The sequence below is a fragment of the Pseudochaenichthys georgianus genome, chromosome 18 (genome assembly GCF_902827115.2).
Source record: "Pseudochaenichthys georgianus chromosome 18, fPseGeo1.2, whole genome shotgun sequence".
NCBI lineage: Eukaryota > Metazoa > Chordata > Actinopteri > Perciformes > Channichthyidae > Pseudochaenichthys > Pseudochaenichthys georgianus.
The window spans coordinates 18,941,411-18,963,956 of NC_047520.1; the positions used below are offsets into that span (position 1 = coordinate 18,941,411).

Consider the following 22,546-nt stretch of genomic DNA (forward strand, 5'->3'; position numbering starts at 1 on the left):
AATTAATAACATACAATATATAAATAAGAAATTAAAATAAGAAGTAAAAGTAAGTCTGCAATAAAATATAATGAAATAATTATGTAAGCATAAGAAGTTGAAATCAAAATGTGCAATAAAAGAGGACAAAAGGAATGAAAATATTAATGAAGTTGGATTAAAAATGTTGTATATAATTGTAGATAATATCATAGAATTTGTCAATTTACTTTTAAAGCTTAAACATTAATACTAGTGCCTTTATATGAATGCAAGCCTATGCAAACGTCATTGATGGAAAGAGAAAACTTTGCCAATGATATCCTAACTCTGCTGTCGAGCTCAAGTCTCCCATAATCCATTGCTGGTGATACACAATATGGTGATATACATGGCTTTATTGCAATCCTTGCCCCCCCCTCACGCTGGACATGAGGTCCCATGCTGGGGGAGATGTGTCGCTGCATTTCAACAAGTTGTCGCTGAGTCTCGTTATATGTGTGTGTCTGCTACAAAGAGCTGCAGTGTGTGTTTGATTTGCAGCAGGAGCATCCTCCCACTGGCAGCGAACAAAAGACATCTTCACAACAAAATCTGCTTTCATCAAAGTTTCTAGGAATGACTCAGTGCAAAGTCTTTTGCTATTTCAGAACTTTGTATCTGGGAAATATTCTCCTTGTTAATTTGATCAACTAGCAGAAGGAACAGGGAGACTGTGTGAGAGGGCAGTGGAGTTCATGTGCTCTGAATGTTGAATATTTGGACGACGTCGACATGAAATATCAGTATTAGACAAAACCAGTGGGAGTTACAAGGACAATGGAGCTTGTGGAGGGCTTGTGGAGGTTAATGACCAATTATATGAATGCCTCAGCAGGCATTTTAAGATTTTATAACAGGCATGAAACTGATTTTATGGTCCAGTATTTCACATAATTTCATAGGAGGAGATTATCTATTCATAAAGGAAGCTTGTGTCCGATGGCAGACGCCTGGGGAGGCAGCCTGAGAAAGTCCCCACGATCGCTGTGTTCCCTCTCCATGCCTCTCCCATGGAATACATTATAATTCACCCTCTCAGCTGAACTACAACTCCTCACACACACACACACACACACACACACACACACACACACACACACACACACACACACACACACACACACACACACACACACACACACACACACACACACACACACACACACACACACACACACACACACACACACACACACACACACACACACACACACACACACACACACACACACACACACACACACACACACACACACACACACACACACACACACACACACACTGCAGGGAATTAAAGGACTTGCAATTTGAAATTCTCTATCCGCTTTCTTTGAAATAGTTGAAAAGTAATTGTTGACACAATTGTAATACTAAGGCTTAATGCACGTTAAACTGAATACAATCCCTCTTGTGCTGCAGTAACTGTAATTGATAACGTTGCCATGGAGCTGTGGTATTTTAAGTGTTATTGTATTTTCTCACCTCCTCTTTAATTATGAAGACAGTGAAGCTGCTTCCTGCTGGACATGACGGCGCAGGGGATTGTAGAGAGCGTGCACGAAGAGAGGGCCAGCCCAGGTTAGCGTGCAGGGAGGTGTCGGGGGGCATAAAAGCCTGAGAGGTTAAACAAAGTGAAGGCAGGAGTAGCTGCAGCTTTGTCCTCCTGCTAGATATTTCCTCTCACTGAATTATGAAATGTACAATTGCTAGTTAGCCCTCCGCTTTCAGAGGAGCGCACTACCTTGACTCTTGCATAAAGAAACTGTTTCCACAGTGACGGATAAGTAGTCCAGTGGACCTGACCTGATTCAGATAAATGCTTAACCCTCCCAACTCTTGGTGCTTTGTCTCCAGAGAGCATCCATCAAGGCTGCAGGATTTCAAGAAAGAGGTCATTAAATTGTGCTTTCTCTTCACACATTTCTCCTGAGGAGGAAATACAAACCTAACACGTCACATGCTGCCTAACGGCGTGGAAGTGGTTGTGTTAGAAGTGAAGAAGAGGTGCGAGGTGCTCTTCATGCGGGAGAAGATTAGATTCTGCTGCAGGAGACACTGACGGTTTCTCTATCAATCCAGGAAGAGCTGGAGTAAAAACATATAGAATAGAGTGTAGCAAAATCTCATGGATACACAGCGTCTAGCACTCATGGTCCAATCTCCTTCGCTTTGACTTTACCAGTGTTTGTCACGCTGCTGCTGCTGCAGCTGCTGCTGCTGCTGCTGTTCCTGCTGCTGCTGCTGTTCCTGCTGCTGCTGCTGTTCCTGCTGCTGCTGCTGCGTCGCGTTTTTAGGAATATACAATGCAAATGCTGTGAGCCATGATATGTTCCACTCATGTATTCCATAAACAAATAGTGAAAATAAGAGCGCGTTTCTCTGTTCTCATGCATGCAGGTGCGTCTGGTGGTGGAAGTGATCTGGCCTCTGTTCCTCTTCTTCATCCTGGTTGGGGTGCGCTCCACCAACAAGCCTGTGTTTAAAGGACAATGTAAGTATGCAAAACCTCTGAGTTGGGATGTGTGCGTGCATAATAACTATTACAATGTTTTGGAAAAGCATGACTTTGAAAATTGATGTGATTCACAATATTGAAGGGATTGATACATTTTTAATCATAATTTTCTTTTAAGAGCATCTGTACAAATAAAATATGTGTCTATGTCTGTACAAAAACAATTTCTCTGCAGCTTCACATAACTACTTCAAAATGATTAGCCTTTAACAAATACTGGGCATAATGGAATATTGCACTAGTCCATATTGTGAATTTGTGATATTCAGGAGAATATAATAATACAAACCGTGTCTTGCTGCAGGTCACTACCCAAACAAAGCCATGCCTTCGGCCGGCGTGCTACCCTGGCTGCAGGGGATGATGTGCAACATCAACAACCCCTGTCTGAACTCTCCCACCCCGGGGGAGACACCGGGACAAGTCAACAACTTCAACAACTCCATGTACGCACAAGCTGCACACGAGGAGCAACCAGAATGTGATGGTTGTTGTTTCTGATCAGTTTCTGGTGTTTTCTGCAGAGTTGCTGGGATGTTAGTGGAGCTGCAGACGCTGGTGGTGAACAGATCTATTCTCAGCAAGGCCCTGCTGCTGGCAGACGACCTGGAGCAGTGGGACTCCGTCTTGTCCCAGACCAACACTGCTGAGGGTAAGAACACCAAGGTCTTAATGCAGAGACCTTGCAATGGTACTCTATATGAAAAAAACGAGTATAGAGTATAAGTCCTAATCAGAGACAGGTGTATTGCCATATAGGATTCACATACAGTACAGGGGTGTGCATAATGCATACATAGATAGACACAGAAAGAGAACATAAATTGTAAAATATGACAAAATAAATGGAAAACCATTGTTTGCAGTATTGGGTTCGAAAGTGGACAGCTGTGCAGATTTATAAAGAGGTAGCTTTGAAGATAAATGTGCAAAGTATATTAAAATGAACAAGATGTGCTAACATGATTTGCATGAAGTATTTTAAATCACTTTCGCCACAAATGTAAATACAATGGTGACTGAGCCTTTAACCCGCTGATGAAAGGACTTACATTTGCAGTAGGCATACAGGACACAGGAGTTGTTTAAAGGAACTGGGTTTTTTATTTGTGCCCATTAAAAACAAGAATCATAGGCCTATAAAAGAGGTCATCAGAAAAAACAGCGATTAAACAGGTGCTGACTGAACAAACCCACCTGTCAGAATGGTAAGCTAAGCCAAACCAAATAGAAGAAAATAGGTAGTTAAGAGAAACAGAATACAAAAGGATTGGAAGCACATGGTTTGTCCCAAATTGGATCGAGTATATAGGAGTCCTCAGCCCTCACAGCCACGCCTTTTGCTGAACCAGGAAGTAACTTCCCCAAAGGACCACGGAAACGCATGTCTGTAGCCGTCACAAAGTCCAAGATTTCCATTTAGATAATCGCTGAATGAGGTAGCACAATGGAAGCCGAGTCTATGACCCACTGATCAAAGGCCTTACAGTTGCGAAAGTTGGTATTATGATAATTGTACACATAAAACCATGTATATAATCCAAGGGACAAAACAACACATTTAAAGACACCCCGTTAGACTTTGAGGTAATCCTTATTGGCAGCACTCAAACACAATCATGGAAATGAGTCTTCTTCATGTACAAGTTTTATTGCCACTGTACTATATTGTTCCTCAGCAGCAATCTGTGTGCTGCGTCTTTGTTACGTCCTCTCCATCAGGGAAAGTATCCCCTTCACGGTGATGACAAGTCTCAGGATTTGTGATTCCCCTTTATCCCTCAAAAACAATGGCGCGTGATTATTTATGATGCAATTTGCCTTGCAGACTGACACATCGTTTGTCTTGATAAGTTGCTGCTTTGCATTAGGCTCATTTAGCCTGATGATATTCAGATTTGCATACGCCACCTCATTTGCAAAAACACAAAGGCGGGAGGGGGACTGCTGTTCAACAAACGGCTCGGGGGCCATTTGCATTTCGGGGTCGCCGGCTTGTAATATACAAGATTAAATCCATCAGAGATCTGAGCACGGGCATAATTAACGGGATTGGCTGAGAGCAGAAAGGTCATTGACAAGAATGAGACTGAGTGCTATCAAAAAAACTGAAGGCAGAGGTGATGTTGTCGTCCCTTTTTTATTTTACCAAAGGTTGATTGAAAGACTAAGGTGGTCACTTCAATCAGAAGCAGCATGTTCCTCCTGCCGGATCTCACCTCATGCTGCTGCTGCTGCTGCTGCTTTAAGGCTATTATAACACAAACAGCATCATTCATTCCACACGATGCTGAATGATTTTTGTTTCTAACAAACTCGTATCCTCATTGAACTCTGAGTCACCCAGTATCACATCCTCCCACATCCTGATAATTGATTACCTTGCATGTGTTACACTTGCAAACGTGCTGATCTAATTTAATTATGTAACCCCTCCAGCATCTCTTTGTGAGTCTCGGAGAGCAGAACACACGTGTTGAAGAGATGCAGAGTGTGCACTCCTCAATGAGCAGTCTATAGGTGTGCAGCTAATCAGGTGTTTAGCTGTGTTTAACAATCAGCAGCATGTTTAGCAGCAAATTGTCTCCTCTGGCTCTCGTTCAGCTCGAGTATTCAACAGCATTTCACCAACCAACGATTTCATTAGCAGAAAGCTTCATTCACACTCAATTGCATGCAACTGCAAAGCAACCTGTAAAACAAAACACTATATTTCCATAACGTGCATGCATGAAGAGGCTTCATTTCCATGAGATTGGCCCTTGTTTCTTTCAGTTAGGATAACATTGCTGGGCAGCTGCACTGCAGTGATCCTGAAGACACGGACTTTTAATGTTTTCATTTCAGAATAAATCCTGCTGTCCTAGTAGCTCCACAGACACACTCTCTTCCATCGTTGTCCATTAAGGCAAATGACACACACACGCTTCTTTGTGAACAGTACTGTGGAAGTCAAATGCAGGAGAATAGACAAAGAAGGGAGGCAGAGACATAAAGGCTGCAGGCTGCAACATATCTGCAGTGCAGATGGCGAGTGAGGAGCTAAAACATGGATGCAAGTATCAAAATAATGCTGCGTTTGAAAAAACTCTGAAATATAACACTTTTTTACTTCTGCTAGGACACCTAGAGTCACATCCATGTACCCTTGAGTTATTTCATGTCACACACAAATGGCGGCACATTTTAACCGTACAGCAAAACATATGTTTACATGTATTTAATAAAGAAATGCAGTACATCATACAGTCAAACCTGTTTTGCATGTAAATGGAAGTCAACAAATGCCAAAAGTTGGACATTTCAACTGAAACATTTAAGAAAAAACACTGCTATTGTTTCAGAAAGTGCATTTCTGTAAAAGTCACAATTCTCCATCTTTGTTTCAGCTCGGCCAGTGATCCTGAGGAGTCTTCTGAGAGACAATGAAACCTTCTCCGCTCATCTGGAAGAGGACTTGTCGGTGCCTCCATCAGTCGTCCAAAGCCTCCTGAGCGCTCAGGTTAAACTCAACCCAGTGAGTGTCATCTCGTTACACTGCCTGCAAACAGCCTCCGATAAGAATCCCAGCTGCTTTGAAACATGATTTGATACCTCTTCGCGTAAATAACATAATTTACCCAAATGTTCAAAAGCCCAAATGTGCCAGGAGATTTGTGTTAAAGCGTTTAAAACGTCCCGGCCAAGAAGCGCTGCCTGTGGGACTGCTTGTCTTGACGGTTTCTAATCAAAGCAGCCTGGAGCTTCTGCTTGATGGAAAAAGGTTGTTTGAAGATGACTTCAGTAGGTAATTTGGAATGAAATGAAGTCTTAACAGCAATAAGAGTGTCTTGTCTCTTCACGCTCCCCAATTGATGCAGGGTATGTACAGGGTGATGAGCTGCAGGAAGGTAATTATGTTTCTCTGACATCGATAAGGATGCTCAAATACAATGTGCACTGATGAAAAGATCCATGCTGCTTCAAGATGTAGCGTGTGCACGGGAAGTAACACGTCTGTGTGTGTCGTTCTGAAAGTTTGTCAGTATTTATTATAAAGGATGATAAAGTCAAAAGATTGATTTATATTCTATGTTGCATGCTAGGACACAACACATGATTAAATAGAATTTGATCCAATGCTAAGTTCTGAGATTTTGTATTCTTCAGATGACGAGCGCCCCGCGGCCCGGCGCCCTGCAGAGCGTCCTGTGTGAGGGCACAGATCTAGACGAGTACATCCAGTTTAGCACCGCGTCAGAGAAGGAGACTTTCCAAAATGTCAGCTGCTTGCTCGATGCTCAGCAGCTGCTCAGCGCTCAGAGAGTTCTGCTGACAAATCTGGACGAGAGGAACGTTTTCTCAGAGGTGAGACCACGTCGACAAGTCACAACTCTGAGACCTGGAGGAGCTTTGATAGTGACCGGGACACGATTAGTCTCCTTTTTTGGAGAGGGAATTCATTTGGAAGCGGTGTTAACATTAATTGGGGACACTGTAGGGTCTGCACCTAATTCCTGCTCAGCAAGGTCACCCACATCTAATATACGCTATATCTAGCCTCATGATGCACTGTCAGCTTCCACTCCATTTCACAATGGCTTTTATCCGAAGCCACTTTCAATAAACACAGTATACCATAAAGATAACAACTCAAAACTAAATGCATTAGGTTCAAATGAGCTAAACTCTAAGCTATCCTCTAGAAGCACGTGTGACGTGTTTTGAAAACCACTATTATACCTTTTTACTGTTATTGGTGATGCAGTTTTATTCCTAAACTATCATGACCTTTGTTCAGGGTTGATCAAAACATTGTAATCTTCAAGCTTCAGCTAGCCAGTCGGCCTTTACATTGATAGAAAGGTCTTACATGATTCACTGTGATATTGTCTGTAATATTTGTTTGCTACAATATGCACTGATCTCTCTGCCGGAGTTAGGAGATATATTCTTTGGGGAACGTTGTGTGTTCTAACTATACGTCTCGCTTGGCCTGCAGTAAATTGAATTTCAAAGACAATGATTTTCTGTGCCAGACAATTGAGTAACCAATTTGAAAGTTACATTCTGCTTGTCAGGTTCAGTGACTTAGAGACGTGAAGGAATATGTTGTAAAGTAAAAAGCTGCTAAGCATCCCCTGTCAGGAAAAATCCTACATTTCAATGCTGCTCCATTATCTTAAATGCAGTTTCATTGTGACTGATAAATAATTTTCTATACATAGCTTTTACATTTGTCATTGTCACGTGCCCCGCTGTTTCTTCCAGTGATTTCAATCTGGAGGGAATTATTTATAAGTACCAATGTTTTGTTGAGTTATTTTAAATCTGCAGCTTCCCTTTGCGATGATGAAAGCCTGCACTCTTCTTTGAGTTTATCTCTGAGAGGAAATATATGGGACAGCAAATCCCATAAATAAGTGATAAGGCAGGAAGTTGGTAGGGGAGAGCATTTGAACAATTTAAGCCCACAGGCATTTTTTGGAGAGGAATAAAAAAATGCTCAGACAAGATATGAGGGGAGGCTCTTCAGTGCCGTGAGCAAATGCATGGAAGAGAACATCAAGGCTTCACACTTAAAGCCCGACGCTGCTGAGTGATTGTGATCGTCACAGAAACATAAAGGAAAGGACAAGAGAGGAAGTCAGGGTTTATCACCGCCACGTCTCTGTGTGTGTTTCTGGAAATCATTTCAGGAAAGGTCAATCAAATGTCAAGGTGTGTTTTCTTTGTCTGGCTTTAATCTCCTTATTAACTCAACATGAACTATGAACAACTATCAAAACAAACGCAAAGGGTGAAATATCTACCTCAGTTTATGGATGACTCAGCTGTTTTTCTGAGAACCCTCTGCTCCTCTTTACATGTGTTTTCCAAGTGTCATTTCATTTCCTGTAAGTGCATACCCTTTTCCTGATGCATACAAACGACGGCGGTTAAAAGGGCACGCCATTCGGTTCCTGTAATTGGACGCGTACTGTGTACCTGCAGAATGTCACAGTGACACACAGCGATGCTTAATGCAGTTTTTATTAACCAGAGCCAGAGATGACGATGTTAAAACGCAATTTACATTTGGTATGCACACATTAGCGCTGTCGTATAATGTCTCCGTCTAGATCTGTCCCAGCGAGAGGCTAAGGTTAGGACGCCACAGGTGATCTCAGGCAATGAAGAATGTGAATGCATGTGGATATTTGAACAGTAAATCTTGGCTGGACAACTCAGGAAATAAGAAAGGAAACATTTTCAAAATGTCAAACATTCCCGAATGCCTTGGATATTTCCTTTTTGAAGCTCCTGTATTGAGTGGTTTCCCTCCTTCAGGTGCCTGCAGCTCTGGATCTGAATGCAGCAGACACCGCCTCCCTGTTGGGGAAAACCACTCGAGATGCATTACCAGTGTTTGAGGAGGTAAGTGTCCCTACACCTGAGAGGAATCCATATTTTAAACTCTTCCATGATGTGGCTTTTTCCCTGTATTTTCTAACTTTTACTCTCTTGTCTCCAGGTGGCTAGGCTGCAGAGCTCCATGATCTTCCAGGCGGCCAGTGCATTGGATTTCCGAGCAGACATGATGGGCAGCGTCAATATGCTCCTGTGTGGAAAGCAGCCTGACGTCAATATGAGCCGCAGCTCACCTCCACTGACGGACGACAAGGAGCCAGTCTCCATAGCTGCGGGAAACAGCTCTGGTGAGTGCTTCATAAAGGTGTCACACTGTAATCATGTCTTAATTATGTTTCTGCATGCGGTCGTGGTAGGCAAGACTTGTTTTTGCAACCAGTAAAACAAGAAAACAATGTGTGTCAAGAAACCACGTGCTTACAATATAGAAGATTGCATCACACTCTCTTGTCAATCTCACATATATAAAGTTTGTTTCTTGTAAAATAAAGACTTAACATGTGATTTATTCTTGGAATAACCCCCCTAGCTGGCTACCAATCTTAAATTGGCCTAGAATGGCTGTAATATGCCGCCATATTGAAGTGAAATGAAAGTTCTCTGCATTTCTGTGGGTTAGATAGGTTGTATATTTAATAAAACACTCATTGTATTTGATCGACACCCCTGTAATCCCTTATAAAAGTGTGCTTGTGGGTAAGGAAACACACAATGGGTTGTGTTTTGATGAATCTGTGTTGCATGGCTCAGTCAACTGTGACACACACACACACACACACACACACACACACACACACACACACACACACACACACACACACACACACACACACACACACACACACACACACACACACACACACACACACACACCTGTGGCACTGTTGGCGCTGAGCTGCACACTAACCGGCTCTGATGAGGAACACGGTAACGGGGCTGGCTTCAGTCACACCCAATCAAATCAGATCCTCTCATTTCGTCTAAAAGCTGGGCACCCCATATATTTGAAGTCTTCCAGAACCACTTATCCATTGGAACCTGATGTTATGTATGAAAATAAGAACATATGGTAACCCAAACTCCCCTCAGAGGACAGATGGTGTCACTAAAACACACTATTGACTTCTGAATTTGTATTTTACTCCATCCAGCAATTGTACTCACATACAGTTCAGTAATACTTTAAACTGTCCTGCAGCTGTCTCCATTTCTCTCCCATTCTCCTGAACAGATGCTCTGTATAAACCTGTAAACATGGGATTAGGGATGCAACCATTTCAATTCAACTAAATCATTATAATTTGGTGTGAAAGTGCCAGCACAATGCAGGTGGGCGGTGGTGGCGAAGTCCATAGGGACTTGGCTAACCCTCACCAGTTCAAGTCCCGGAAAGACCAAGTGCTACCGAGGTGTCCCTGAGCAAGGCACCGTTCCCTACACTGCTCCCCGGGCGCCGTACATAATGGCAGCCCACTGCTCCTAACACTAGGATGGGTCAAATGCAGAGAAACCGTTTTGTTACATAGTACCTGTACTACGTAAGGACAATAAGTTGAATCTATCTAATCTATCTATCTATATATGATTTATAGGTAAAGAAGTATCCTCTATTCAAATAAATGTCCATTTAGTTACATATTATTATTTATAAAATGTATTTATTGATTGTTTTTTTGTTGCTAACCTACACTGCAAATGAAAACATAGAAAAAAATGTATTAAGACATACTCTAATTGTAACCTATTCAGTTTAATATAAATAAATACATGTTGATGCTGTATTGGTGCACATCATGCACATACTAGGGAATAAATAGTCAGGCAGATTTCATTTTAAAAAGTCAGAGTAAAATACGTAAGTATCAGAGTTGTTGTAGGTGTTGGTGGGGATGCTTAGAAAATCCATTAAATAGTTTTATTTTCAGATCTTCAGTGCATCTTCCTGCAGCCTTGAGCTCATTAGAGACCGTGTGTGCCTGCTTCATTAAATGCCTGTTCTTTGGAGACAACTGCACAAAATTAGATTTTAATAAGCAGCTTATATTCCCGGGGAATATCGTGAACACAGCAAAGTGGAATTGCATGATTGTGCCAGCCACAATTAGCACAAACACTGTGTCCTCTGTACAGAATAAGCACTAACGTCTCTGTTAGCATGCTGATGGCTGCTGTGGATACGCCGTGCCATTTCCTTCTGCCAGTCTGTGTACAGTTAAATGAATCTGGAGTATGCAGCGTGTCTGCATAATGGCCAATTACAACTGCTATTTGTGTGTGAAAGCACACTCGGAGGAATAGTAGAGGAGCCAACACTGAGTTTAGTTAATGGCTCAGCAATGTTCCCGTCCCAATTAATGGCTGACAGCAAAGTATGCGTCGTTATCCAAAAACAGAAATAACTGTTCATCCACTGCAGGAACTTTAACTTTTAACACATGTGCACGCCAATAACACGTCTCTGCAACAGCACACACTTACATTCATACACATGTCCGAGAAGTTAGATCTTAAGATTAGTGCGTTGGCTCATGTTGTCTAAGTCGCTGTAGCTTTGCATGTACAGTAGCACTGAAGTAAAATGTTATCTTTGTTTGCTGCGGACTTCTTGATTGAAAGTGATTTAAACATCAAGTTCTGTCAAAATAAGCTTTCCTCTCTCATCCGTCCTACTTTCCCCCGTGTGATTCTCCCTGACATTGTTCATAACTAATTATCTCGAGACTCGTGCTGTCATCCTCTGAGGATTAGCCCCCGGGCGTCTCTTCAAATAATTAGTAATGGGTACCCTTTATTTCTGGTTTAAGCCCCCCCTGTAATACACACTGAGGCAGATACCTGAGTGTGGAGCAGAGAGAAATGTCAGAGCGCCTCTCCGTCTCCTGAGAGGGACTTCGCTGACATTTATTCAACTTTATTTGACTTTGTTCAGGAATGCTGCTGACAGCACTTGATTTGTATCTCTTGTAGGAAACTGCTCGATTGATTCGTGTGGTACTTCGAATCAGACTGACATGTCATTCTCATATAAATGTGTGCCTGTCTTGCATGAAATACCTGAAATATGAGTATCGTGAACCTCGAGTAATATCCTTTTCTGTGTGTGTGAGTGTGTGTCGCTGTGATGCTGAATTGAGCCCGTCTCCAGGGTGCAACTCAAATTGATTAAATTTGCAGGTAAGTTGAGGGGGCTGACTCGAGGCTCCAAGCAATTATTTGACTGTGGCTAAAGCCTCTGCACAGAACAGATTCTCTTGTTCCCTCGTTTTGAAAAAAAAGGCATAACTCTCCGTCACGTCTCCGTAGAGATTCAAACCGCTGTAATCCGATGCTCCCTTTAGCACACACAATATTAAAACCTGATATATCTCTCCCAGGATACAAGTGCTTGAGTGTTATCTATATTCATGCTCCATCACGGAGACGAGTTTTTCATCTCTGAGCATTTTGGTTCTTAAAAAATCTCTCATAATCAAATAATTTGTATTAAATAAAGCAGCACACTCTTTTTTTGAAGTTGTTAATCTTTCAGTATATCATGATTCGATTAAAAACGGTTTTGGATTAAATACATATAGGAGCTGATTCAAATATCTCCTGCACTCCACTGTATACTAGTGAAGTCGATAATGATTATCTTAGCCTACCACGGTATGCACTAGCCAATAGAAGCGCAAGTGTTACATAATAATAATAATAATACATTTATTTTGGGCGGCGCCTTTCATAACACCCAAGGACACCTTACAAGGTTACAGATTTACAATTTACATTTACAATTTTACCTTACAAATTAAAACAGTGGATTTAGTGAAGTATCAGCCGGGGTAAGACGAGACAAACAACAGGAAATGGACTACAAAAGGACACAAAAGGACGCAGGAGATTATAAAGAAAATGCCAGTTTGAACAGGTGGGTTTTGAGGTGGGTTTTGAATGTTGTTATGGAATCAGACCATCGGATGTGTCGTGGCAGGGGGTTTCAGCTGCTCGGCTCCCAGACTCTGGGTCTGGGAGCCGAGCAGCTGAAAGCTCGAGCACCCATGGTTTTGAGGCGATAGCTTGGGACGGTGAGAAGTCCTACGGACGAAGAGCAGAGGGTGCGGGAGGAAGGAGGTCAGAGATGTAGATGGGGGCAAGGTTATGGACAGCTTTGTATATGAGTAGAATGTTTTTGTAGTCAATACGGTAGCGTACAGGAAGCCAGTGTAGCTGAGTGAGCATGGGGGTGATGTAAACAGGTCAGCAGCGTAGTCAAAACCTGCTTTTTTAAATTACGACTATTGGCTAAGACCAAGTCGTTTTTATCTTTTAAAGACTTAGAGAGGGTTATTAACGCTTTTGTGACATCGCGACTGGACTACTGCAACGCTTTGTATGTGGGCATGGATCAGGCATCCATAAAACGCCTGCAGCTAGTACAGAACGCAGCTGCACGTCTCCTGACTGGCCACAAAAGGCGTGACCACATTACCCCCATTCTGGCCTCACTTCACTGGCTTCCAGTTCGGTTCCGAATAGATTTTAAACTCCTTTTATTTGTTTTTAAGGCCCTAAACGGGCTGGCTCCGGCTTATATAGCTGACTTAATCCAGCGATACACCCCAGCCAGAGCTCTAAGGTCTGCCGACCAAATGCTGCTGGTAGTGTCGAAAACCAGGCTAAAAACTAGAGGGCACCGAGCCTTCGCAGCAGCTGGTCCCAGGCTCTGGAACACTCTGCCCTTACCTGTGAGGTCGGCCCAGACACTAGGGGCTTTTAAATCCTCTCTAAAAACACACTTCTTCTCTCTGGCCTTTTAAAAGTGAGCAGAGCATGACATTTCTCATTTTGTATTTTAACTGTGTCTGCCTTTATATTTGTTGTTTTTAACTTAAATGCTACAAATTGCAATATGTTCCGTATATTTTTTATTCATGTACAGCACTTTGGCGCGACCGAAAGTTGTTCTAAAATGTGCTTTATAAATAAACTTGATTTGATTTGATGTGGTCGGATGAGTTGGTGCGGGTGATGATCCATCTATCCAACATAGTGATGTCACTATGTTTCGGAAGTAAACAGATAATTCTAATGCAGACGTTTCAGGCGGGGGGGGGGGGGGGGGGGAGTGTGTTTGAGAGAAACTCCCTCTGGAGGGAAGACAGGGATTAAAGCCTTTTCAAAACATTTAGATAACATATATACAACGCTGCATGGAAGGAAACACCCCAACTTTATGATTTGAAATGCATAATATAAAATCATCTCCAATTAATTTCATGTGTAATTTGTTCCTAAATCCTCCAAATATTAACCCAAATAATTTCTGTTTGGAAGAATTCCCATATTTTGCAAAAATATTACAAAAGCCGGAGAGAAACTACAAAAGACTAGCATCATCTCAAAACAGGTTTTTTTCTCTAATTATTTTTTGCCCAATGTATCTGTTCAGCACATGGCAGGTCCAATTTAAGATCGACATGCATGCCACCGTTTACAACTATCTAATACATTCAAAGCGTTTTCTTGAATGTTCAACACAAAAGATCTAAGAAACAGCAGCGTGCTGACTACAGGAAGTGACATCAGTGTAGTGTGTGTGCAGGGAACAGCTGGCCACACGAAGACTAAGGGCCGGCCAGTAGCTGCACACACACACACACACACACACACACACACACACACACACACACACACACACACACACACACACACACACACACACACACACACACACACACACACACACACACACACACACACACACACACACACACACACACACACACACACACACACACACACACACACACACACACACACACACACACACACACACACACACACACACACACACACACACACACACACACACCTCCCAGGAGCACCTGGGAAAATGGCCTGGAGGCAGAGAGGCTAACATTTAATTGCAGTGAAAATGGCCACTAAAACCTCCCGGAGGAGGAGGAGGAGGAGGAGGAGGTTGTGGTCTAACAGGGAAACATGGGAAGTGCTGATGTCATGACAAAGTGAGATAAGAAGCAGACGTCGACTCTCTGCACTCATCAATTGTCTGATGAAGTACCGCGCTGCAGGAATCCTATATCCTCAACAAGCTGGAGTACTGCAGGCGGCATCCTCACAGTGCAGAGACTCCTGGCCCCTGAACGCACCGTGCAATATTAACGCTGCAGATATGTTACATTAGTAATGATCCAAAGCTGCTGAGCACATTTACTTCTCTCTTGTCCTCAGCTCTGAACTCTAGGCCTGTTTCCACATGGTGTGTCAATAAATCAACTGAAATGCAGTGAGGTGGCAGCAACTGTCCACTTCATGAGAGTGAAGTCCATTTATAAACCAGGAACACATCTTGAAAAATAGAAGCAATGGCATGTTAATGGGGCCTATTCTGCTTTTTCTGGTTTTCCCTTTCCTGTAGTGTGTGAACAATAGGTTTGTGTGCATGTACATGGTCTGCAAAGGACCAGAGGACCAACTATAACGGCCCGTCCACACAGCGGCGTGCGTTGAAAGCTTCACCATTCACTTTGAATGGGGTGACGTCACTTTTTGCCGAACTGCATTGTGGGAAGTGACGCGGAGCGTTGCTGGCGTGGCTCGCTGCAAAAGTTGAGCAATGTTCAACTTTTGAAGCCTCGGCAGAAGCGTCAGCCAATCGAATCGTATGCCAGAACAAGCTTTAGCCAATCAAACCGCTGCTTGTGTGTCAGGGGCGGGAGATTCATGTTATTGGTTGTTGGTCGAGTTTCAGACACGCCCGCCGGCAAGCTGCTGTGTGGACGGGCCGTTACTCATACAAGTACAATTTAGAGAGTTGTTGATGCATAAATGTTGGGGTTATAAAGTCTGGTTAATATGCTTGCATGTGAGTTATTTAAGCAATAGCTCACGCCAGGCCGTGGTATATGCTCATTATATCACAGCTAAGAGGCGTGGTTCGGCCCGACGCGAAGCAGTTTGCTTTTCAGCCCAACGGTATACTGTTTTTCTCAGACGCGGAGGGATACTGATTTGTTGTGAAAAGTAACTTACAATTCTACCCGTGGTATACGCTCAGTATATCACGGCTAAGAACCAATCAGATTGCTTGATTTGACGTGTCCGTTTTATAATAAAACATATTTAGTTTATGACAGCTGTGTTTCTTGCAGCTTTTCTGTAGTATATACATCATATTTATGATAGTTCTGCATAGCAATCCCATCATCATATGTATTCTGAAGTGCAGTGATTGCATGCACACTGTGTCCATACAGTGCACATTTGTTTCATGTTGTTATAGCTTTGTATAACTCTGTATTACAGTGTGTTACCTAGCAGCCTCTCTGTATGCATGCGATGTGCTTCTGCTGTGGGAAAAACATGCGCACTTTGATGATACAGATATTATTTAACAAATTAATAACATTATGTTTCTGGAGGCAGAAGATCGAGGTCTTTAAATTATGTAAAATAAATGTCTGGTTTAGTAATAAATAAGTTATTAAATGCATGTTTTATTTATTTCTATGTTCATATTTGCTCACTACTGTAGGTTCAGAAGGAGTATGGTAAGGGGGTCTCACATGAATTTCAGCCTCATGTTTTCTTCTGCAAATTCACGGTGCAGATAAAACGGCTTATTTCTTTCCTCCTTCAGACGAACCGTTTGCACGCAGGATTCTTGACTTTCTCTTCCGCTCTTCTCCTGCAGACGCTTTCTGTCAGACGCTGGTCGAGACCCTGGAAGAAACACCTGGCCTGCGCTACATCTGGAGCACCTTCAGGCCGCTGCTGCAGGGGAAGGTCCTCTACACCCCCGACACCCCCGCTGCACACCTCCTGGTGAAAGAGGTGCCAAACATTACTTACTTTATCAGTTTGAATGGGTTATTTATCCCAGGGGGAAATTGGGTTTCATGACAGTTGCGTCATTTAAGAATACAAATACAATCATTTATATGAATATAAGAAGTTAGAGTCAAATGTGCAATAAAAGGATAAAAAAACAACAATGTCTATTCAAATTAAAATGTGCAATAAAAGATCAAATAAAATGAAATTAATTATATAAACATAAGAATGTAAGACCCTCCTTTCGAGTACCTTGGAGTAAACTTTCCCGGGGAGGCTGAGTAGTGTGATGCCTCTGTAATTGGCACACACCCTCTGATCCCCCTTTTTGAAAAGGGGAACCACCACCCCGGTCTGCCACTCCTTCGGTACTGTTTCCGACTTCCACGCAACGTTGATGAGACGTGTCAACCATGACAGTCCCTCAACACCCAGAGCCTTCAGCATTTCCGGGCGGATCTCATCCACCCCCGGGGCTTTGCCACTGTGGAGTTGTTTGACGACCTCAGTGACCTCCCCCCGGGAGATTGGCGTTGATCCCCCGTCATACTCCAGCTCTGCCTCTAACATAGAGGGCGGAGTTGTCGGGTTCAGGAGTTCCTCAAAGTGTTCCTTCCAACGCCCCAACACTCCATCAGTTGAGGTCAACAACGTCCTATCCTTACTGTACACAGCTTGGATGGTTCCCTGCTTCCCCCTCCTGAGGTGTCGGACAGTTTTCCAGAACAACTTTGGTGCCGCCCGAAAGTCCTTCTCCATGTCTTCTCCGAACTTCTCCCACACCCGCTGCTTTGCCTCGGCCACGGATGAGGCTGCTGCCCTTCGGGCCTGTCGGTGCCTTGCAACTGCCTCGGGAGTCGGATAACAAATCCCTGAAGGCCTCCTTCTTCAGTCGGACGGCTTCCCTGACCACCGGTGTCCACCAGAAGGTTCGAGGGTTACCGCCCCTTGAGGCACCTAGGACCTTGAGACCACAGCTCCCCGCCGCGGCTTCGGCAATAGAGGCTTTGAACACCGACCACTCTGGTTAAATGTCCCCAACCTCCACAGGAATGCCCGAAAAGCTCCGCCGGAGGTGTGAGTTGAAGGCCTCCTGAACTTGGGCCTCCTCCAGACGTTCCCAGTTCACCCGAACTACACGTTTGGGCTTACCAGGTCTATCCAGAGGCTTCCCCCGCCACTCGACCCAACTCACCACCAGATGGTGATCAGTTGACAACTCCGCCCCTCTCTTTACCCGAGTGTCCAAAACATACGGCCTCAGGTCCGATGATACGATAACGAAATCGATCATGGACCTTCTGCCTAGGGTGCTCTGGTACCACGTACACTTATGAGCATCCTTATGTTCGAACATGGTGTTTGTTATGGCCAATCCATGACTAGCACAGAAGTCCAGTAACAAACCACCACTCCGGTTCAGATCAGGGGGGCCGTTCCTCCCAATCACGCCCCTCCAAGTGTCTCCATCATTGCCCACATGTGCGTTGAAGTCTCCCAGCAAGACTAAGGAGTCCCCTTCAGGAGCCCCATACAGGACTCTTTCCAGGGTCTCCAAGAAGGCCGAATACTCTGAACTGCTGTTGGGTGCATAAGCACACACAACAGTCAGAGTTTTCCCCCCCATAACCCGCAGGCGTAGGGAGGCGACCCTCTCGTCCACTGGGGTAAACTCCAACAACGAAGCACCTAACCGGGGACTTGTGAGTATCCCCACACCCGCCCGGCGCCTCACACCTTGAGCAACTCCGGAGAAGAATAGAGTCCAACCCCTATCCAGAAGTAAGGTTCCAGAGCCGACGCTGTGCGTAGAGGTGAGCCCAACCAGATCCAACTGGTACCGCTCCACCTCCCGCACAAGCTCCGGCTCCTTCCCCCCCAGAGAGGTGATGTTCCACGTCCCCAAAGCCAGCTTCTGCCGCCCGGGTCTGGTCCGTCGAGACCCTCCGCTTTCACTGCCACCCTTCTGGCAGCGCACCCGACCCCATCGATGTTTCCCGTAGGTGGTGGGCCCGCGGGACGGAGAAGCGGAGGTGTTGCCCACGTTGCCTTTTCGGGCTGGGCCCGGCCGGGCTCCGTGGCAAGCCCGGCCACCAGACGCTCGCCGACGAGTCCTCCTTCTGGGCCTGGCTCCAGAAGGGGACCCCGGGCTTCCTCCGGGCCGGGTATCCTCACTTCCTGTGTCGTCTTTCGTGAGGTCTTTTGAACCAATCTTAGTCTGGCCCCTTGCCTGAGACCAATTTGCCATGGGAGACCCTACCAGGAACACAAGGTTCCAGACAACACAGCCCCCAGGTTCATCAGGGCACACAAACCTCTCTACCACGGTAAGGTGCTGGTTCTTCAGAGAGGTACTCGAAAGGAGGGTCAGGCCGATTGTCGAACCTCAGATTGAGGAGGAACAATGCGGATTCCGTCCTGGTCGTGGAACGACGGATCAGCTTTTTACTCTCGCAAGGATCCTGGAGGGGGCCTGGGAGTACGCTTATCCGGTCTACATGTGTTTTGTAGACTTGGAGAAGGCGTATGACCGAGTTCCCAGGGGGTTACTGTGGGAGGTGCTGCGGGAGTATGGGGTGAGGGGGTCTCTACTCAGGGCCATCCAATCTCTGTACTCCCAAAGCGAGAGCTGTGTCCGGGTCCTCGGCAGTAAGTCGGACCCATTTCCGGTGAGGGTTGGCCTCCGCCAGGGCTGCGCTTTGTCACCAATCCTGTTTGTAATATACATGGATCGGATTTTGAGGCGTAGTCGTGGGGGGGGGGGGTCTGCAGTTCGGTGGACTAAGGATTGCACCACTGCTTTTTGCAGATGATGTGGTTCTGATGGCTTCATCGGTCTGCGACCTTCAGCACTCACTGGATCGGTTCGCAACCGAGTGTGAAGCGGCTGGGATGAGGATCAGCACCTCCAAATCTGAGGCCATGGTTCTCAGCAGGAAACCAATGGACTGTCCACTCCAAGTAGGGAATGAGTCCTTACCCCAAGTGAAGGAGTTCAAGTATCTCGGGGTCTTGTTCTCGAGTGAGGGATCAATGGAGCGTGAGATGGGCCGGAGAATCGGAGCAGCGGGAGCGGTATTGCAGTCGCTTTACCGCACCGTTGTGACGAAAAGGGAGCTGAGCCGGAAGGCAAAGCTCTCTGTCTACCGGGCCATTTTCGTTCCTACCCTCACCTATGGTCATGAAGGATGGGTCATGACCGAAAGAACGAGATCGCGGATACAAGCGGCCGAGATGGGTTTCCTCCGCCGGGTGGCTGGTGTCTCCCTTAGAGATAAGGTGAGAAGTTCGGTCATCAGGGAGGGACTCGGAGTTGAGCCGCTCCTCCTTCGCGTCGAAAGAAGCCAGTTGAGGTGGTTCGGGCACCTAGTTAGGATGCCACCTGGGCGCCTCCCTAGGGAGGTGTTCCAGGCACGTCCAGCTGGGAAGAGACCAAGGGGTAGACCTAGGACCAGGTGGAGGGATTATATCTCTTCGCTGGCCTGGGAGCGCCTTGGGATCCCCCAGTCAGAGCTGGTTGATGTCGCCAGGGAAAAGAAAGTTTGGGGCTCTCTGCTGGAACTGCTACCCCCGCGACCCGACCACGGATAAGCGGGAGAAGATGGATGGATGGATGGAAGAATGTAAGAAAAATGCAATACAAATAATTATACATATTTGTATACACATTTAAAGCAAAAATACAAAATAAAGAGATGAAGTAAAAATACAGTAAGAAGCATTTAATTAATTATGAGAAGTTTAAATGTTCACAGAAAAAAAAGTAATACAGAAATATCTCTTAGGATTGAAGGATTCATTGTGAATATCACGGTTAAAGAAGGTTTGTAGCAGCTGATGGTGGAGTGAGTCCCAGTTTACTCGCACTTGATACATATGTGGACAGGCTGCTTGTGCTTCAAATGAGTACATTGAGTTGATATATCTAATAATCTTCTGTAAACAGGATCAGTAATTGTGTGAAGAGCCTCCTGTGCGATAATACAAACTCTGGATGTCACACAGTCAGCTACCACCTGTGGTACATGTGAATAAATAAGAATAAAGCGGTGCAATAGTTAGTCAGGAGCCTGTTGTGTGCTGGATGTAATGCATGACATGACATTCCTCCAAGATATTAGCATCATTTTGATAACTGCAGGAGCAAAACAAACACCCGGCAGTGGAGAGGATTTGTTTTCAGAATGCATAATGAGAGAAATGCTCACAGCGAGGGGCCCGGTGCTGGAGCAGGGGCCCTTCACACCTCACACACACTGTTTACAAGTCAGTGTTCAGGGGTAAATAAGCTCATTTACATTCCTCAGCATGGGGGGGGGGGGGTGTTACAGTGAGCTCCTCAGGGATGATACTCTCAGCCTATTGAAGAGGCTCAGTGTGTGTTCACTCAGAGGAAGGTGAGATTATTTATTGTTAAATATTGTTTTTTGTTTCAGGCAAACAACACATTCAACGCCTTGGCCCAGCTGAGAGAGCTCGCTGAGTCCTGGGAGGAAGTCGGGCCCCGGCTCTACAACTTCCTGCAGAACAGCTCTCAAGTCAACACAATACGGGTGAGTCTTTAATCACATAAGCACACATCCTCTTTTTTTATTTTCTGTGCTTGTAGGTACAAGTTCAGAGAATAATAAGCAGGAATCTGCAGGAAAGAAATGAAAACGTATTAAAACGGCGCCGTAGAATCCGACATTTTGGGGGAAATGTTGCTTTTTGCAGAGTTTCAAGCACTCCGAGCTAACTTTTTTAATAATTTTTAAATGTTAAACATGTAACATGCACATTTTACATCTAGAACTTTCTGCTCCAAATAAAAGAAATGTAGGATCATTAGCTTAGCATTAAACTGGAAATGGATCACTAAATAACTTCAACATATCATTAGAGAGTTGTTTCTGTACATACAAAAAGGTCAAACAAGAATATCTGGTTTTAGGGAGCATTATTTGTTGGATAATTTCTTAGTTGTGAAAATTGACAGAAATGCATAATTTTCCCTTTCAATTTGTAAAATAGTTCCTCTTTTTCAAAACTGACTCAGAGGTTTCTCGGTGGCTCATTGGCACTGTTTCCTCTACACTTGACTGCTCCTTCTAAACATCCTCCTTCACTGTGTTTTCTGCGGCTGAACTTTTGAATACACAACACACTCTAGAAGATCAGCTTCTTTTAAAACGACCTGGTATTTTTCTCCTTAAAAAAGGAGCTGCAGGTGAGAGCATGCGCATGTGGTGTATATCAATTTGTCGCACCTTCTGTTAGGAATGGAAACGGAGGGAAGGAGGTAATTATGGATAAGTGCAGGATAATTTCCACCCTGGCAGAAAGGATTATCCACACAAGTAGAGGACATGGACTCTTCCTCCCTTTCCTCTCCATCCTCTCGCCGTATTTCCTTGACACTCACATTACTCCTGTGTCACTCCAAATGAGCTTATAGGCAGCTGCAGGGAGCACACACTGGAGCTCCATACAGCGTGGTATTCATTACCCTCGCCCTAACCTTTACACAAATGGGACCGCAATCCTCCTTTGTCTTCATTTTCTCCCCGCTCCCTCTCTCGCTGCACATCTCCGCACCGAGCTGGTGGCTCCACAGGTTTGTCATCTTCCGAGGTTCCTCAAGGTCGCAGACACATTTTACATTGATGGACCAATTACCATCAGCAGTACAGACACTGTGTTTGAGCGAGGAGATCCGGAGAGAAGGACATGCTGTGTGCAGAGGCAACGTGAGAGTGCCTTTACATCTTGTTTACACGCGAAGCTGCTTTTACAGTGGTGGCA

General features: G+C 44.6%; 1 protein-coding gene across 1 annotated transcript in view; it reads left to right on the forward strand.

The window, feature by feature from the left end:
- Positions 1 to 22,546, forward strand: part of LOC117463484 (phospholipid-transporting ATPase ABCA1-like) — a 163,310-nt gene that overhangs the window by 16,475 nt on the left and 124,289 nt on the right. The window contains 9 exon segments of the mRNA XM_034105727.1: positions 2,419 to 2,512; positions 2,841 to 2,982; positions 3,061 to 3,188; positions 5,926 to 6,053; positions 6,686 to 6,883; positions 8,846 to 8,932; positions 9,030 to 9,213; positions 16,623 to 16,762; positions 21,199 to 21,315. Of these exon segments, the coding sequence (XP_033961618.1) occupies positions 2,419 to 2,512; positions 2,841 to 2,982; positions 3,061 to 3,188; positions 5,926 to 6,053; positions 6,686 to 6,883; positions 8,846 to 8,932; positions 9,030 to 9,213; positions 16,623 to 16,762; positions 21,199 to 21,315 (1,218 nt within the window).